The 16,752-nt window shown below is 37.5% G+C and overlaps 1 protein-coding gene and 1 long non-coding RNA gene across 4 annotated transcripts in view; one reads left to right on the forward strand and one right to left on the reverse strand.

Annotated features, from left to right (window-relative positions):
* The window catches only part of Cad99C (cadherin 99C), a 164,883-nt gene that overhangs the window by 145,174 nt on the left and 2,957 nt on the right, over positions 1-16,752 (forward strand). For all 3 annotated transcript variants that reach the window (XM_028179074.2, XM_028179076.2, XM_028179075.2), the window contains 14 exons: positions 658-781; positions 3,071-3,231; positions 4,180-4,353; positions 5,105-5,314; positions 6,770-7,018; positions 7,606-7,701; positions 8,503-8,656; positions 9,503-9,798; positions 10,330-10,557; positions 12,096-12,361; positions 12,903-13,121; positions 13,947-14,073; positions 14,886-14,988; positions 15,908-16,238. In XM_028179074.2, the coding sequence (XP_028034875.2) occupies positions 658-781; positions 3,071-3,231; positions 4,180-4,353; positions 5,105-5,314; positions 6,770-7,018; positions 7,606-7,701; positions 8,503-8,656; positions 9,503-9,798; positions 10,330-10,557; positions 12,096-12,361; positions 12,903-13,121; positions 13,947-14,073; positions 14,886-14,988; positions 15,908-16,238 (2,738 nt within the window). The remainder of the gene's footprint in view (positions 1-657; positions 782-3,070; positions 3,232-4,179; positions 4,354-5,104; positions 5,315-6,769; positions 7,019-7,605; positions 7,702-8,502; positions 8,657-9,502; positions 9,799-10,329; positions 10,558-12,095; positions 12,362-12,902; positions 13,122-13,946; positions 14,074-14,885; positions 14,989-15,907; positions 16,239-16,752) is intronic.
* Positions 1-16,752, reverse strand: part of LOC149502838 (uncharacterized) — a 118,784-nt gene that overhangs the window by 28,931 nt on the left and 73,101 nt on the right. The gene's annotated exons all lie outside the window — the stretch shown is intronic.

The following is a 16,752-nucleotide window of genomic DNA, read 5'->3' on the forward strand; positions in this document are numbered from 1 at the left end:
TTAAGTTTAGTGTAGCTTTAGTTAATAGTTTGAAATACTTTTGAGTTTGCTTAAAAAAATGTAGCAATTATAATGCGATTGATCTTAAAGGGGGGCTTAAGAATATATTCGTGAACACAATACGTGACTTTTATTACTTGAAGTAATAAATCTCATAATAAAAATCGTGTGAGTGGATAGATATGTAATCTATCTGTTGTACACATACTTAACATATATAAATAAACTATTGTTTGCCCGATGATCGAAATTCAACCATAATAAAAAAATAAAAATTTAGTTTCATTTTGTTTGTTGCATTTTCTATGTCGTTTAGCTATTAATAAGACTTAAAAAAAACCGGATAACACTTAGCATTTCCAGTAGCTACTAAAGTGAAGATAATCAGCTTAAAAAGTAGAAAAAAATACTAAAATAGAGGTTGTATACAAAATTATGCCCGGTATCGTCGATCCAAGCGATTCCTTTGAGTTAGTTATACAGATAGACATCAAGAATTTGCAATAAAAATATTTTCTAATATTTAGGCCTCATAATTATTCGAATATATTCGATTATTAATTTGAAATAAATGAAAGACGAATCGATTGAAAAAAAACGATACTATTACTGGGTATTTTGTTTTAATTACAAGCACAACATTTATCGATGTTTCAGGAGGTGAAAGCAGAAGATCCAGGGAAATTAGTGAGCACTGCGACCGTCAATATCAAAGTTACCGACATAAACGATAATAATCCGAAATTTGATGAGGAACTATACATGTTCCATGTTAAAGAAGGTAGATAATTAACATATCACAACTATTCAAAATCTAACCGCAGCTTATTAGTTAAGTTACTACAGATTTATCGAAGCGCCTAAAGTCCTTTGCGATTTGTTCTTAAAATTTCTGGCTTGGGCTGAAGTTCGCGGCGCATTCGATGTTAAGTGTTTCCAGATTATATGTACTCTTCAAACGGAAGCGGAAGTTCAAGGCGGTAAGGTTCGATAGGTCCTATCATCAGTTATTCGAATATTATCAATAAGCAACACTATACGGAATACTTAGGTACACCGAAATAACGAGAAAAAACAAACTTAAAACCAAAATATAATTGCAAACTTCCAAGCCACCATTAGACGGAGACTTCGGAAATCGGATAGATTGACATAACCCAATTGTATAACAAAACATCTTCTTCTTCTTCGTTGCTTCCTCATTACTGAGAGTCGTGACCACCTTGATCTAGTTTTTGCACTAGTTTCCTCCAATGTTGCCTGCATTTGGCCTGCTCAATGGCGCCCGGGACGCTGGTGTTTGTGGCCTCCTTGACAATGTCCGTCCACCTAGTTGGCGATCATCCTCGACTTCTCTTTAAGGAAAGAGAAGTCGAGGAGGCCACGTGACCTACAACTATTAGTTTTTCCAAGTTGTCAGGATTTCGTCGGGCCACGTGTCCGAAGTACTAGAGGAGACGCTGCATATTGAAATAACCGCTTTTTACTTCATGCACATATATATATATATATGGTACATACACCAAAATATCATTTTTTACAATTTTTGTCTGTCTGTCTGTTTGTTTGTTCCGGCTAATATCTCGAACGGCTGGACCGATTTTAACGGGACTTTCACTGATAGGTAGCTGATGATATAAGGAGTATAATAGCCGGCAAACTTCTTGAGCACTTGTTGACGTAGTGGGGGTAAGTTTGCGCATGGTACACTCACGTGCAAAAACATTATTTACTCTGCGTCATAATGCAATTAAATTATTAAAATCATCATATGTATTTATTTATATATTTATGAGAACATCAACAAAAAAGATAGGTTAATAATTGTAATAATTTAATCTTGGGGTAAAATAGATATTCCTTCTATTAAGTCAAAACTAGAGCTGTTGCCAAGTCTTGGTTCAGTTGAAGCGAAGCAGGTATTTGTAATTATTTTTTTCGTTATCATAATTTTGACCATCATCATCACTGTTTTTATCACCCGAGTTGCTATCATCGTGATGAGTCGACATAGGGCTCATCGGTGTAGTTTACAACTCGGTCGGTTCGGTCTACTTTTTTGGCTATAATTAATTATTTTTTGAAGATATTCGATTCGAAGTAATCGAATGTAACTTTTTTCAATTACCAGCTTCCGATTATTTTCTGTTTTTTTTTTCCATCTGAAGCCTAGCTCTTTCATAATTCGTCGTAAACTTCATACCGAGCCATTAAAATTTATATCTTCTTTAAATTTTTCGAAGCCTTTCTACGGTACGGAGTTTCGCTGCTTGTTATGTAGTTATTATGATTACATCTTTTTATTACAGATTGAACGAAACTATCCATTCCGGTAACTTTCTTCTTCCCTGACCTTTTCTTACCCGGAGTCCGAAACACGGCGAGCAAGCCAGAGCCTTTAGCTTCGTTAATAATGCACCTAACAGTACTCACGGATGTTTTTGTTGCTTCCGAAGTCTGTTTTACTTTTTCCATATCATTCTTCCCCTGTTTTATAATGAAGCAATATACGTCGTACACAATTTTTCTACCTTTTCTTTTGAATACTACACCAGTTTGTCGCGGCATAGTGTATTTTTTATAAAAAATCAACAAACACTCAACAAATAGCAATGGCAACAAAGTCAACAAGCAATTATAACAAATAACTTAACGATTAATAACGATAGACTTTTCACTGTACGCAAGCGTACTTTTGGGAGCAAGCGGAACGAGGGCGCGGTGCGGGACGCAAGGTTCGACTGATCTACCAATAACGCGCTCGATACGATTTCCCTGCCGTCGCGCCTCACCCTCACCACCAAAGTGATCTAAAATTCGGTTCTCGCAGTCAAGGTCATTTGCTCAAGAAGTTTGCCGGTTACTATAACTTAGGCTACTTTTTTTAGACCAGCTTCGCCTCGCGGCCTCACCCGCGGTACGACAATAACCGCCGGTAACATCGTGAGACTCAACTATCAATAATAAAATTTAATGTTTCCGAAGCGAAGCGAAGGCGGGTCGCTAGTATAATATACGTATAATACAATACTTACCACACAAGATTACCAATATATTATTAATATTATAGGGATGTCCGATGAATTCGTTGGGTACGTGCACGCGACGGACGCGGACGAAGGCGTCAACGCGATCATAAGCTACAGCATCCCGAACAATTTGCCTTTCAACATCGACAACAACACCGGGATGATCAGCACCAAGACCAAACTCGACTATGAGAAGACGAAGGTGAGTACAAAACCTTTAGATTTCCCGTTCATTTGTCAATAAAATATACGGTATATTTATTTAGCTAATAAACCCGATACGACGCAATTAAAATTTCCGGAAAAAAAAACAAATAAAAAAAACAATAATACTCTAACAATGTTAGAAGTAGAGAGGGAAGAGGTTGACCGAAGAAGACATTGGAGTGTGTGAGTGACGATATGAGAGAAAGAGAGAGAGGAGTGAGTGTTGAGCTGACGGCTGATAGAACAGAATGAAAGAGAAAAATTAGCTGCGTCGAGCCCTTCTCTGGACTATCATAAATAATTTAAGACTAAAGTTAGCCAAATCGGTCTAGCCGTTCTCGAGTTTTAGCGAGACCAAAGAACAGCAATTCATTTATATATATATATATATAGGTATAGATTAGCATCAACAGTTCGATGTTTTCAATTGAACTTCAATTAAATTTACTCCGTTCCAATATTTTTTCCAAATTTTAAACTTTAAGTGGCTCTCCTGTAAAGTTGCAAAAAATTCGCTTAAACCAAATAGCCTTTCTCCTTTCGATATTATTTCCGACATTCGCAATACTTGTTTATGAAGTTAAACCGTAGAAATCAAATATGTTCAAATATGTCTACAACAGTTCTTACTGGTGGTAGGACCTCTTGTGAGTCCGCGCCTGTAGGTATCACCACCCTGCTTATTTCTGCCGTGAAGCAGTAATGCATTTCGGTTTGAAGGGTGGGGCAGCCGTTGTGACTATACTGAGACCTTAGAACTTATATCTCAAGGTGGGTGGCGCATTTACGTTGTAGATGTCTATGGGCTCCAGTAACCACTTAACACCAGGTGGGTTGTGAGCTCGTCCAACTATCTAAGCAAAAAAAAAAACACGAATAACGCCAAGAAAATAACCAAAATCTAGGTTTGAAACGTCTCAATAAATTACTTTTTTTTTTTCAGGAATATTCTTTCGTGGTAACAGCGACAGATGGCGCTATAGACAAACGTCTGGGAACAGCGTCCGTCGCAGTACAAGTGCAAGACATACCCGATGAAGCGCCAATATTTCCTTTGCCGCTGTATTCGGTTCATGTACCGGAAAACGTGCCCAATTACCCGGTCGTTAAAGTTCAGGTTCGTGTGATGTGAAAAACAGTAGTCACAGTGATGTGGTATCGATTTGTACCTACCATTTGCACCTACGATTTGTGCCAATGAAAGTCCCGCCAAAACTTGTCCAGCCGTTCCAGAGATTAGTCGGGACAAACAGACAAACAGACAAAAATTGTAACAAACGTTATTTTGGTATATATGTACCGTATATACATTCTTAATATGCCTGTAGTAAAAATCAGTCAGATTAATATTACAAACATACATTAAATTTTATTTATTTTTATTGATAAAATATATATTTAATATATTATCCTTCAAGAGAGGATCTTTGCCTTTTCATGAGTTCTGTCTCATGCGAGGTTTGCACGTTGGTTGTTGAGCGACAGGAGGTTTTAGTCAGTTCGACTCTGACATGCCCCGCCCTCCATCCTCAGTAGAGGGCGTAAGTCCGGCGATTTCCTCATGACCAAAAAAGTACGAATATTAGGTACGAAGCAGAGCACAGAGAATCACGAATATAAGAAACACTGTATAATGCTTCCTATCTTATTTTCACTCACGTTAAATCTTACAAATTTATGTGTCTGTCTCTTTCATTGTCGCTTTTTCGTTTCATCGACTTTCAAGTCACAATAATGCTGAAGAAGTTTTCATTTCAACAATAAATATCAATCATGACCTTTCGTGATACTTATAAATCAATTAGAATGAGGGTAGACAGACATTGAAAGAGTGCGTTTGATAATAGCCTTGATAATTCCCCGAACAGGCAGAAGATCCCGATACATCTCCGGAGATAACGTACACGATAATGAAAGGCGATATGGATCTGTTTTCGATCGACCGCAAGTCGGGTCTGGTAAGGACCCTGCAGGCCTTAGACAGAGAGACCTCGGCCCGACACGAACTAATTGTTGGCACCGAAGAAAACACTGAAGAAGGACCGGGCGCGACCACAACTATAGAGATTGTCGTTGATGTGAGTATTCGTTACTACTGAATTCCGAAGGCCGTCATTTTGTTTTATTGAAATTACAAAAAAATACTAAAGGCTTGTTTGGGATGTTCGCGCTATCTTATTTTTATAGCAGACTTAATATATACATAATAGTACCCTTTTATACCATCAACCCACCATCCATCTATACCACTTCCCATATATTTCTGCGCTGTGACACGTTCTTCTTCAAACGAGGTACGAGAAAACTTCTCAGCGGTAGTCATAGCTTGGCTATGCCCCTGGCATTGCCTTGATGTCCATGGGCAACAGTGGTTACTCATCATCCAATTTTCCGTATGCTACGCTGTTTACAATGGCAAATGTATGAAGATGTTTTGAAAAGTACATAAAAGGCTGCTAGCTGCATACAGTTGCTGGGTACAGTTTAGACTAATAATTTATGTGTTTGCTTTTGAAAACCATTTTGTGAATTATTTCGTTTGCCAGAAATTATTGCAGATGTGATGAAGTACTGTTGAATAAAAGATTTCGTTAAATTATTGCTAACGCATCGGAGTTTTCCTACGGGTTTCTTCTTAATAGTATACTTGACAATATTTTATTGTGCTAGATGAATGGATGAACATATGGTTCAATAGGTGTCGAGTGATTATCAAAATTCGTGGACAACGCAACGTTAAAATCGCCAGTTACTTTGAGACCCAAAGGTCGAAGTCAATATTGTATAATAGAGTGACTGTCCCAACCTTCAAATTAGTGGTTCTTGCCTGTCCAGACTCATAATACAACCAGTAAAACCGCCATTTTTTCTAATATATTTGGGCTACTAAAACGAATGATGCCATTAAATCACGAACAAGTTTTTAAATCATTCCATTTCACTAAACGCAATCCATACATCATAAGTTAGATTGGTTTTCGTTATCGTGTTGTTTTGTTGTATAGCTGTAACGACCATTGTATACAAATTCAAAACATTTGTGTTAGTCATGCGCTACATGGTTTATGTTGCAGCCAGTTGTTAAGTTATTGCATAGATTTCATCGCGGGTTTTAAGCGCGGCGACCAAATCAAGAAATTCCGTAACGAAAATAAAAACTAACACCCCCACTCCGCCTACTTGTAGCTCGCGTTCAATACATTCACAGCTTGCGCTTGTGTAGTGTTTATGAATAAGCGCGCGGCGTGATGTCGCGCTGCATGCGTATCATGAAAAGTCTGCCCATCTCTCTCTCGTGCGGTCTAGCTTATGAGTGTGAAGGGAACAGTTAATGTTTTGCTTTTGCTAACGTTTATAAATATAGCGTGGTCTTATTTTATTATTGTTTTAATATTAAATTATTATTGTCTAATTATAATTGCATAAGTTGTTAAAAACTGCTATGCAATAGCTTTACCGCGGCAATCCCTGAGTGCCACACGTGTTTTTTTTTTACTTGTATAAAATAAATAAATAAGTTTGTATATCTCCAGGACAAGAACGACAACTCGCCCATATTCACGTCAGTGGTCCGACCGGTCACGGTGGAGGACTCATCGTCTATAGGCAGTCTCGTGCAGACGGTCGTCGCCAGTGACGCAGACGCGACGTCACCGAACAACAGAGTCCGGTACAAACTAGTGGGTCGGGGTAAAGCGTCCAAGTACTTCCACGTCGAACCCGACACCGGTGCGTTGAGGGTTCGCGATGATCTGAAGAAAGAAACTGATAGCGAGTATACGGTAAGATTCATACTGATTTGTTGCCATGAGTCTCCTTACGGGGGACTCCCCTCTGCCTGGCCTTGAGGCAGGGGTGATGAGTTTTTTTTTATTGCTTAGATTGGTGGACGAGCTCACAGCCCACCTAGTATTGATGTGATATTGATGGATGTCTATGGGCTCCAGTGCTTACTGGAGCCCATAGACATCTACAACTTAAATGCGCCACCCACCTTGAGATATAAATTCTAAGGTCTCAAGTATAGTTACAATGGCTGCCTCACCCTTCAAACCGAAACGCATTACTGCTTCACGGCAGAAATAGGCGGGGTGGTGGTGCCTACCTGTGCGGTCTCACAAGAGGTTTGCTGGCATGAATCTCATATACGTGCTGGTTTGAGTTCACATTGGATGGAATTTTCTTCTTTCTTCGTTTTTCTTTTGGAAGACCGAATGGTTAGACCACAGACAGAAACGTGAACACATCCGCCCACCTTTCTCTATCACCACATCTTTCATACCGAAACGCATTACTGCAGCAACAGGTGGAGTTTTGGTACCTACGAGCTAAGTAGAAATGATTAAAACGAAATTCGTGTGCATTACAGGTGGACGTACAAGCTTACGACCAAGGCGATCCGGTCATGTCATCGGTGACCAGTCTAACGGTGTACGTGAGTCATTCGGCGACCGTTCCACCTGACGTAAGCGCTCAGTTTTCTACACATGTAGCAGTAGTATGAGTGGTAGTAGTAGTAGTAGTAGAGATAAATAGAACACTAATAGAACTAAAAAAATATTTCTTGAAAACTCGTCTTTAATTCGTTGATACTAAGGTGGTTTTTATCTAAAGATTATTTGATGGAAGTACGTGCTCTAAATGAACAAAGTACCAAATCAATCGCATTAACTTTAAGAATGAGAGCAGAGAGGTAAGTAGACAGGGAAATATCTATAGATAGAAGTTTATGGGCTCAGGGCCCCTAGTATTGATTACCGAAGCCCATAGATACCAAAACGTGGATAACACCACTTCAAGCTGAATGTTTGGATTTAGGAACGTTTGACTGCTTCTCTATAGAAATAGGCAGGATGGAAAGAGACAACAAGCTCTTTAGAAATAGGCAGGATGGAAAGAGACAACAAGCTTTTGTTTGACTGATTCGGTGGTGCAATAGTTAGCGCCCCAGACTGTTGCGCCTGGGGTCGTGGGTTCGATTCCCACATCGAACGAACATTCGTGTAACGAACAGTTTTTTATGCTCATTTTCTGGGTGTTTATTAAACAAGTTTGTGTGTCAGTCTCTGGTATCTATAACACAGGGAATCCTAATTAGGGGCTAGATGACCGTGTGTAATTTATTCCCAGTTATTTAATTTATATATATACCACAACTCACTAAAAACCACTACGTAATTTTAAATCTAAATTAAATTTTATTTTTTTTAATGATGTTATCTCTTCATTTCTAAGCTAATTCAATTTTTTTTTCCTCGTCCTTCAGGTCGGCTTAGGTTTCGCTGATACAGTGTATACGGAACACGTTGCCGAGAACTCGCCCAACGGTACCCTAGTTAGGGTGTTGCCATTACTCAATAAAAGGGAACATTCCCCAGACACGCCTCTAAAATGTTTACTCACAGAATCTTCGCAAAAAGGTAAGATTGCGTTAATTATTCTATAATAATATGTTATATGGTTATTGATATTAAGACAAACAGAATTGATGAATCAGTAGAAAAATGGCCAAGATTACCCTATTTTCGTTTGGAGTAGAATCTCTTTAAACCAGGGGTGAGCAACCTTTTTAATCAATGGGCCAATTTTAATTATTTTTTTGGCGGGCCGCACATAAATTAACTATTATTAATAATTTACGAAACATACTTTTTTAATAAAAACAATCAAGAAAAGAACAGAAAACCGAATTGATGTGAGAAGGTCGATAAAATAAATTTCAATTTTAGAAATGCTTGGCAGGCCGCGTGTTGCTCATCCTTACTTTAAACCAATGATGCCAGGGCCAGAAAATAATACACTGTTATTTTATTTTATATTTATTGCATATTTGGATGAAAGATCTCAGAGCCCACCTGGTGTTAAGTGGTTACCGAAGCCCATAGACATCTACAACGTAAATGCCACTACCCACTTTGAGATATGTTTTTTTTTTATGATCTCAGTATAGTTAAACCGGCTGCCCCACCATTCAAACCGAAACGCATTACTGTTTCACGGCAGAAATAGGCAGGGCGGTGGTACCTACCCGCGCGGACTCACAATAATTACGCAAATAATTTTGCGGGTTTGATTTTTATTACACGATGCTATTCCTTCGCGGTGGAAGTCAATCGTGAACATTTGTTGAGTGCGTATCTCATTAGAAAAATTGGTACCCGCCTGCGGGATTCGCACACCGGTGCATCGCTCAACACGAATGCACCGGACGTCCTAACCTTTAGGCCACGACGACTTCTGGTAAATATACTAACCGATTTATTCAGGGATATTCTACGTGAAGCTGACGGAGGACCGCGACTGCGCGATATACCTTAACTCGAGTTCGCTAGACTACGAGACACTATCGGAGTATTCTCTTGAAGTACAACTGGAGTCCATACAGGGTCTGATCAACCCCGACAGTAGTAAAGCGCTCGTCAAAGTTCACGTGACCGACGTCAATGACAACCACCCCGTGTTTGTGTTCAACGAACAGTCCACTGTGGCCGCCGCGAAAGGGAAATACTTCGCTATCGTCAATAAAGAGATGCTTCTGGGCACCAACGTTCTTCAAGTAAAGGTGAGATGAAATTAAAAAAAAAAAAATTTTTTTTTTGTTAATAATTTTATCTTATTATTTATTTAGTTTAATTTAAATTTAATCAAAATTAATTTTATGTAAATAAAAAAAAAAAACAATCTAAATGAAGTCAATAATTTAAATTTAATTAATTAAGCTTTCAATAGTTGAACTATTGAAAACACACGGTTTTTTTTAATAGATCGTTCTCGTTGATTAAATATAAAAATACTTTTAAATATTAAACATACTTTTACATAGACTAATACGAGTCATTTTTGAATGTGGAGACTATGAGAAAAGCTATTAGACGCCTATCATATACTCCCGGCAACATAGAAGTAATTAAATGCGTGCTGATTTATAACTACTCACATAAAGTGCTATAATACATGAGATAAATTTAAATTTCAATCGTTTGTCGTACAGTTAAAGTTCATTTTTGTAAAGCATCGAATGTAAATGTCCGAAGATTTTCTATCGTGTAAAACAACTCTTTATTTACTCGACAATAAATATCGATTTATTCAGGCGAAAGACCGGGACAGCGGCGCTTACGGCAAGTTAGAATACCACAAGAACTCGTGGACCGAAGCGGCCGAAGAGTACTTCGGTCTCGACGCGGACACGGGGATCATAAGCAATATAAAATCGTTCGAGAACGTTCCAAAGGACATTCTGCCGTTCAAGTTCAGCGTGACCGCGAGAGACAACCCTGATTCGCCGCAGGACTATAATATAGCCAGAGCGTCGGTTGTGGTAAATTTTCGATTCATTTTTATTTCATAGACGGGCTCACGGTGTAAAGTGATCATAGGATCTTTTTTTTTAATGCTTAGATGACGAGGACGAGCTCACAGCCCACCTGTTGTTAAATGGTTACTGGAGCCCATAGACATATACAACGTAAATGCGCCACCCACCTTGAGATATAAGTTCTAAGGTCTCAAGTATAGTTACATAGTTCATAGGATCTCACAGACATTAACGCGTAAATGCCGCCATCTTGACGCGTGAGCTCTTATTCTCAATTCTACAGTAGTGACTAAGCTAATGATACCTATAAGGGCGGGCTGAAAATTCTAATCAGTTAAGATGAAACATTAATACGCAATCGTTCGTATTCAATTCGAAATGGCGGAAACAATATCGACAGGTGAAAGGCTATTTGGTTTAAACAAACATTTTTACAACTTTACAGGAGAGCCGTTTAAAGTTTAAAATTTTAGAAAAAATATCATAACAAAAAAAAAAACTTCAGCTATTTAAATGCAGTAAACTTAATTTAAGTTCAATTAAAAACCTCGAGCTGTCGAACTGTTGATGCTAATCTATACTAATATTATAAATTTACAGTGGTTTTTACGGATGTTCCGTTATAACTACTGAACCATGCTTCCGATTGTTTTGAAACTGGGTATCCATGTAGAAAATACAGGTACTTAATGGATAGGCTAATATTTATATGAGTGTTGGACTCCCTACACCAGTTGCGGGGGCTTTAATGATGAGAATCTTTGTGGGGGTGAGAAATAATAATGTTAATTTTAAATGCCCAGCGAAGCGGACGGATACAGCTAGTACTAAATAAAATAGACCTTTAATTACAAAGATAAATGTCGCGTTTTTAAGCGAAATATCGCTAAAACCAAATAGCCTATCACCCCTCGATATATAATAGCAATAATAAATGTTTGATTAAACCGTAAAATTAGTTTTAATCATGTCTTTGTCTAGCAAAACCGATTAAATAATACATAACTACAGCAACCATACTAATGTAATCCTGTCAATAATTGACTGAAATTCTCCACGTGAGGTGACCTTCACTCACCTCTATCTCTATATATCTAACTATCTATTCCTAGACCTGTATCTATCTATCTTTATACAAAAACAATATTGGTACGCGCTGGGGTTCGGGATAAATAAAATTTCACCAAAGTACAACTCAAAAACTGTATTCAACACTTAAAACACTTCACAAACACTTTAAAACTTTCAATTCGCTTGCTCCGCTTCCCTTCAGGTGATCCGTTCGCTGTTTCGCTTCGAGTAGTTCCGATTACTAACTGCGTGCCATCCCTGCAACGCTTTTATAGTCGATACCTCATCCCTAGAATTATCGAGAATATTCCACATCTCTCTAGTAGTAGTTTTCGCTATCTGACAATAGATGGCGTTGTACCTCTCGAGCGTCCTAGGTGCTTCTAGATCCTTCGATATTCGTTCGACTATTCAATATAATGGTTCAAATAATAGGCGTTACAATATAATGATACTAATAATAATTACAGATAAACTTATTACAAAAAGAGAATCAGCTGGTATTGGAAATAGCGGATTTGAATCCGGATTCAATGCGCCGGAGAGCCAGAAGTCTTCTATCCGTCATAGAAGAGAAGAGCGGTTTGGTCGCCGGCCTAGAAAAGTTAACGTCGAGACATTATCTAGGAGAGAATGGTACATTGGAGAGCGACAGCCGTGGAACCGACGTTTGGCTCTACCTAATCGAACCTAGTACTGGCGAAATATTGACTAGAGAATCTATGCCTGTGCAGAAGTGAGTAGACAATTCCCGTCATTACGTATTTTATGTATACGTACATACATCTCTGTTCGAATCAATCGAATCCGATAGCAAACACTAGATGGGCAATTAGTTCGGTCGTCCATTTGCGAAAATAATAATAAATAGAAAACGTAAATCCGATTTATAACAGCAAAAGCATCTTCTTCTGAGTCGGTCTCTTCATTACTGAAGGTCTTGTCTAATCTAAAATGTGGACCACTCGATGCACAATGCACAAGCATGGAGTGGTGTAAATTATTTTTTTATTCTTATGACTCGGGAAACCTTAGAGAATATGATATTCTTATTATGATATTCTTATTATGCTCAATTTAGTATTTTTCCTATGCATTATTCGTAGTTCATACATATGTAACTTCATGAAATACACCGAACAAACAATAGTACGTATTTCATTAGAAAAATCGGTACCCGCCTGCGGGATTCGAACACTGCTGCGTCGCTCAACACGAATGCTCCGATCGTCTTATCCTTTAGGCCACGACGACTTCAAATTTTTTTATTTTCATAGGGCCATAGAGACTGGTGTCCACAAAGCGGTGGCTGCTCGGCTTCAGTCTCCAGTCAGTGAAGTCCGAGCTCCTTTAGTAGCGGCCGAATTGCCGAAGAAGCCTCACATAGCAGCCGCGCCGCTAGCCACCGCCCTACCCGCCGCCCTGATCGGCTTGGCCGCCGTCGTACTGGTCGCCGCACTGGTCGCCACCATCTACATCTGCGCCTCCTGGAACAGGTAAATATACGTGTTCGTTTAAGTTCCCAAGGCGCCCAGGTCAAGGAGTGGGGTTCGCGATCAGCCTTGACCGACGCGTTTTATACTTTGATATACATTCTTCTTCTTCTTTCTCTCGAATACGAATTTATTTTTTGGCTCCGGCACGGTTTGTGCATTAGCCAGCGTCAAGTAATAAGATTTTTGTAAAAGTAGTTAAATTATGTTTAGGACTCGAAAAACTCAAAAAAAATACTACAATTATCGAACAGGTCCACCACCCGAATATGGTTTGAAACTTTGCCTTGAAAATGTCGTTTCCACAATCCAAATTTTTGTCAGATATCTTTTATTCCAAAAAAGAACGACAGTAGGAGGGGATTGAAAGAGACATATACTTCTTTAAATGCAGTCTTTATGATAATGACACCGTTATTGATCGGTGTGGTGCAGATTAATTAGCAAAAAGTGTGTGTGTGTGCAAGTCACACACGGTAGAAGTGAAACTTATAAATAAGATATAGATACAGATATACTGACTATCCCACTACACAGGAGCATACATATTACGGACAATGTTGAGTAGACGATAGTGGGGATGCTACGAATAGTCGCACAAAGAGGAGACGAGACGAGACGAGAACGAGATGAGACGAGAACGTCTAATGTGTTCTATCTCATTCTCTCCCGGCTGAATCCTATACATTTATGTGTGTCTCTATGGACTTATTTTTTCGTTTCATCGAGTTTGAAATCACAACGATTCTAAAGAAGTTTCACTTCAATAACTACAACGTGCATAATATTATTAAATCATGTATCAATTGTTCTTACTCCATTTCTAAGGTATAAGAAACACAAAGAGCAAGCGGTTCAACAGTACGGAACTCTGAGTATGAGCATGCCGCCTCCTCGTCCTCCGTCTGGCTATGAGTCCAGTGAAGATGACCCCGCACCAAGATATGAAACACAGGTACTATAAGTTTCAAGTTCTCCTGGATATAATAACATTTACAGCAACCCATACAAAATTATCTCTATTTAAATATAACTATGGTCTATCAACCCCCATTCGGGAGAATTCCGAGGATAAGTGGAAGATGAGAAGGAGCCATTTTGGAGACATGTGTATGACATTGAGTTGTGTAACATTCATTTTCACTTATCGACAATGTCAACGCCAGAAATAGATATGGCGCTGGCAGGGTTTTTTTCAATCCTCTTTTGCCCTTGAAGGTTTAACTTAATCTAAATAACATAGTCAATACTTTTGTTTTACACAGAATCAATTTTGGTGATCTAGTTAAATTTACTAAAGGATACGATAATGTTTTTTTTTTTTAAACTTACTGATGTATGTTGCAAAAGTTATTGGGGTATGTTGCAATTGAAGACACGAGTGGATGAAGAGAAGATATGATACAATTTGTTAATTTTGAGAAAACGGGCAACAACCATTTGTTATCTGTAATTTTTCTTCGTTAATAACTACTTCAACACATGCAGATTTCTAAAAATAGCCTTTAAATCAGTAGTTTTAAGGTCTAATATGGTTTATAGTCACATAACGCCTTCATTTCATGTAAAAAACCAAAAATCTTAAAAATGGTACTTAACCCCTTCATTCACTCATGTCTTCAATTATTTTTAGCTGATGCTAATGTCGTCCAGATAATCGTGTCGGTGAAAAAATCTTCGTTTTAAAGTAGCTCTTAGGTTTATTTGCTTTAGTCATATTTTAGATTGTGTTATTTGTATTTTAATAGAATTTCGCATCTCTAACAGGTTCTCAATATGGCGGTCGATGACGCGGATCTGCAATTAGACTTCAGCCCAAACAATCACGCGTTCAATATACACAACGTTCAATATTTATCCAAAGATAATGGTGAGTTTATTCGACCTTTGTAAAACTCAAGTAAATGGAAAATGACGTTACAATTTAAGATTCTTAAAATAGGTAATTCAGATCTGACACTGTTATAAAATATAATAAATGTACACATATTTTACACACGATGCCACTTGGTATTAGAGTCTCTTAATTACAATAAGGATATCTTACTTATTTGTTTTTACTTTAATATTGACTTAATAATTAGAAACGGGATTTTTAAAAAAAACTCGCCAAACTTATTTGAAGATTTCGAAATATTTTTTTAATTTAAAATACAATATCATTGGTTTGTCTTTTCTATAATTATTTTCTTAAATAATTGCTATAAAATTCCAAAGTACCCACTAATCCTGACAAAAGAGACTTGGAAAAAGTAAATCTGAATTTATGCTTCACATTGTAAGATTTACGAAATTTGAAGTCCTGTCCCAGTACCTAAGTGCAAACTGAATATAGATTATCTAAAAAAAATACTGTACTATTTTATTATATTGTTTTATTTTTTTAAAAACACTTATTGCGGCTTAACTATAATAGTTAGACATATGCTGTCTTTAAACTTTTTATAAATAATAATGTGTTCTACAAATTTGTTGTAAATTATTTTATTCTATCATCAATAGTTTTCGCAGGACACGCGATGTAAAGAATATTTTAGGTAATAATTGTTTTACACCTTGGATTACATTATTGTAGTTTTAGTAAGGATCCCTAATTTTTTCAAAAGAGATTTATAGCCTATGTCACTCGGGAATAGTGTAACTTCCAAACAGTGAAAGAATTTTTCAAATCGGTTCAGTAGTTTCGGAGCCTATTCAATACAAACAAACAAACAAATCTTTCCTCTTTATAATATTATTATATATATTATATATAGTATAGATTGTACGATATAACTTATCCACCTCAGGCGAGAGAAGTCCAACGTTATCGGAAACAGCGACGACAGCTCGAGCCTCGAGCGTTAATGAAAACGGGGGTACTCTGAACAAACTCCACAACAGCCACTACGATCCTATCGCGAACAACGCGTCCATTGCGCGCAACACACAGACGTTGAACCGAAGGATGCCGAACTCCCAAGCGTTGAACAACGCTCTCGGGACGTTGCCCCGTGCCAACAATAACAATGTCGGTGGTGGATTATTAGCCGCCACATTAGGTAGGAAGATCAACGGGAATAATCACAAGAAGAAAACTCAACCGATAATGGCGTACGACGATATACCCGGAATGCAGAAGTACGTATAAAATTGTTTTTGATTTCATTAAATCTTTATTTCAGTCATACAAATTAATAAATAATTAATAGCAGACTTAAAAGATAAATAAAAGGTAAGTTTAACATTACTTAGACATATGTCAAAACTGTCAAGTATCAGCACAGTAGCGCCGCCCTGGTGGCAAAAATCATGAAGTTTGAAATGGCACTTTGACATATTTTATCGTCTTCTCGCATTAAAACTGTATAATCTCAAAACTTACTAATTTTACAGGAGAGTATTTTAACGGCTTAACATATGATCTTTTAAATATTAATCATTTTTGCAACATCGATTTTTTATTTTTTACCAGTTACATTATCTTTATTTTAAAGTAAGATAAAATTATGTATTAATGTTGTTAATAGTAGTCAAAATATAGGTATACTAAAAAAAAAAAACTAAAACTAAACTACGCTCTTTTGACAGTATTTATGAGAAAAATACTGGTGATATCAAATGATTCCCCATATTAACTCAATTTCGAATATTT

The sequence above is a fragment of the Bombyx mandarina genome, chromosome 06, assembly GCF_030267445.1.
Source record: "Bombyx mandarina strain Sakado chromosome 06, ASM3026744v2".
NCBI classification, from domain to species: domain Eukaryota; kingdom Metazoa; phylum Arthropoda; class Insecta; order Lepidoptera; family Bombycidae; genus Bombyx; species Bombyx mandarina.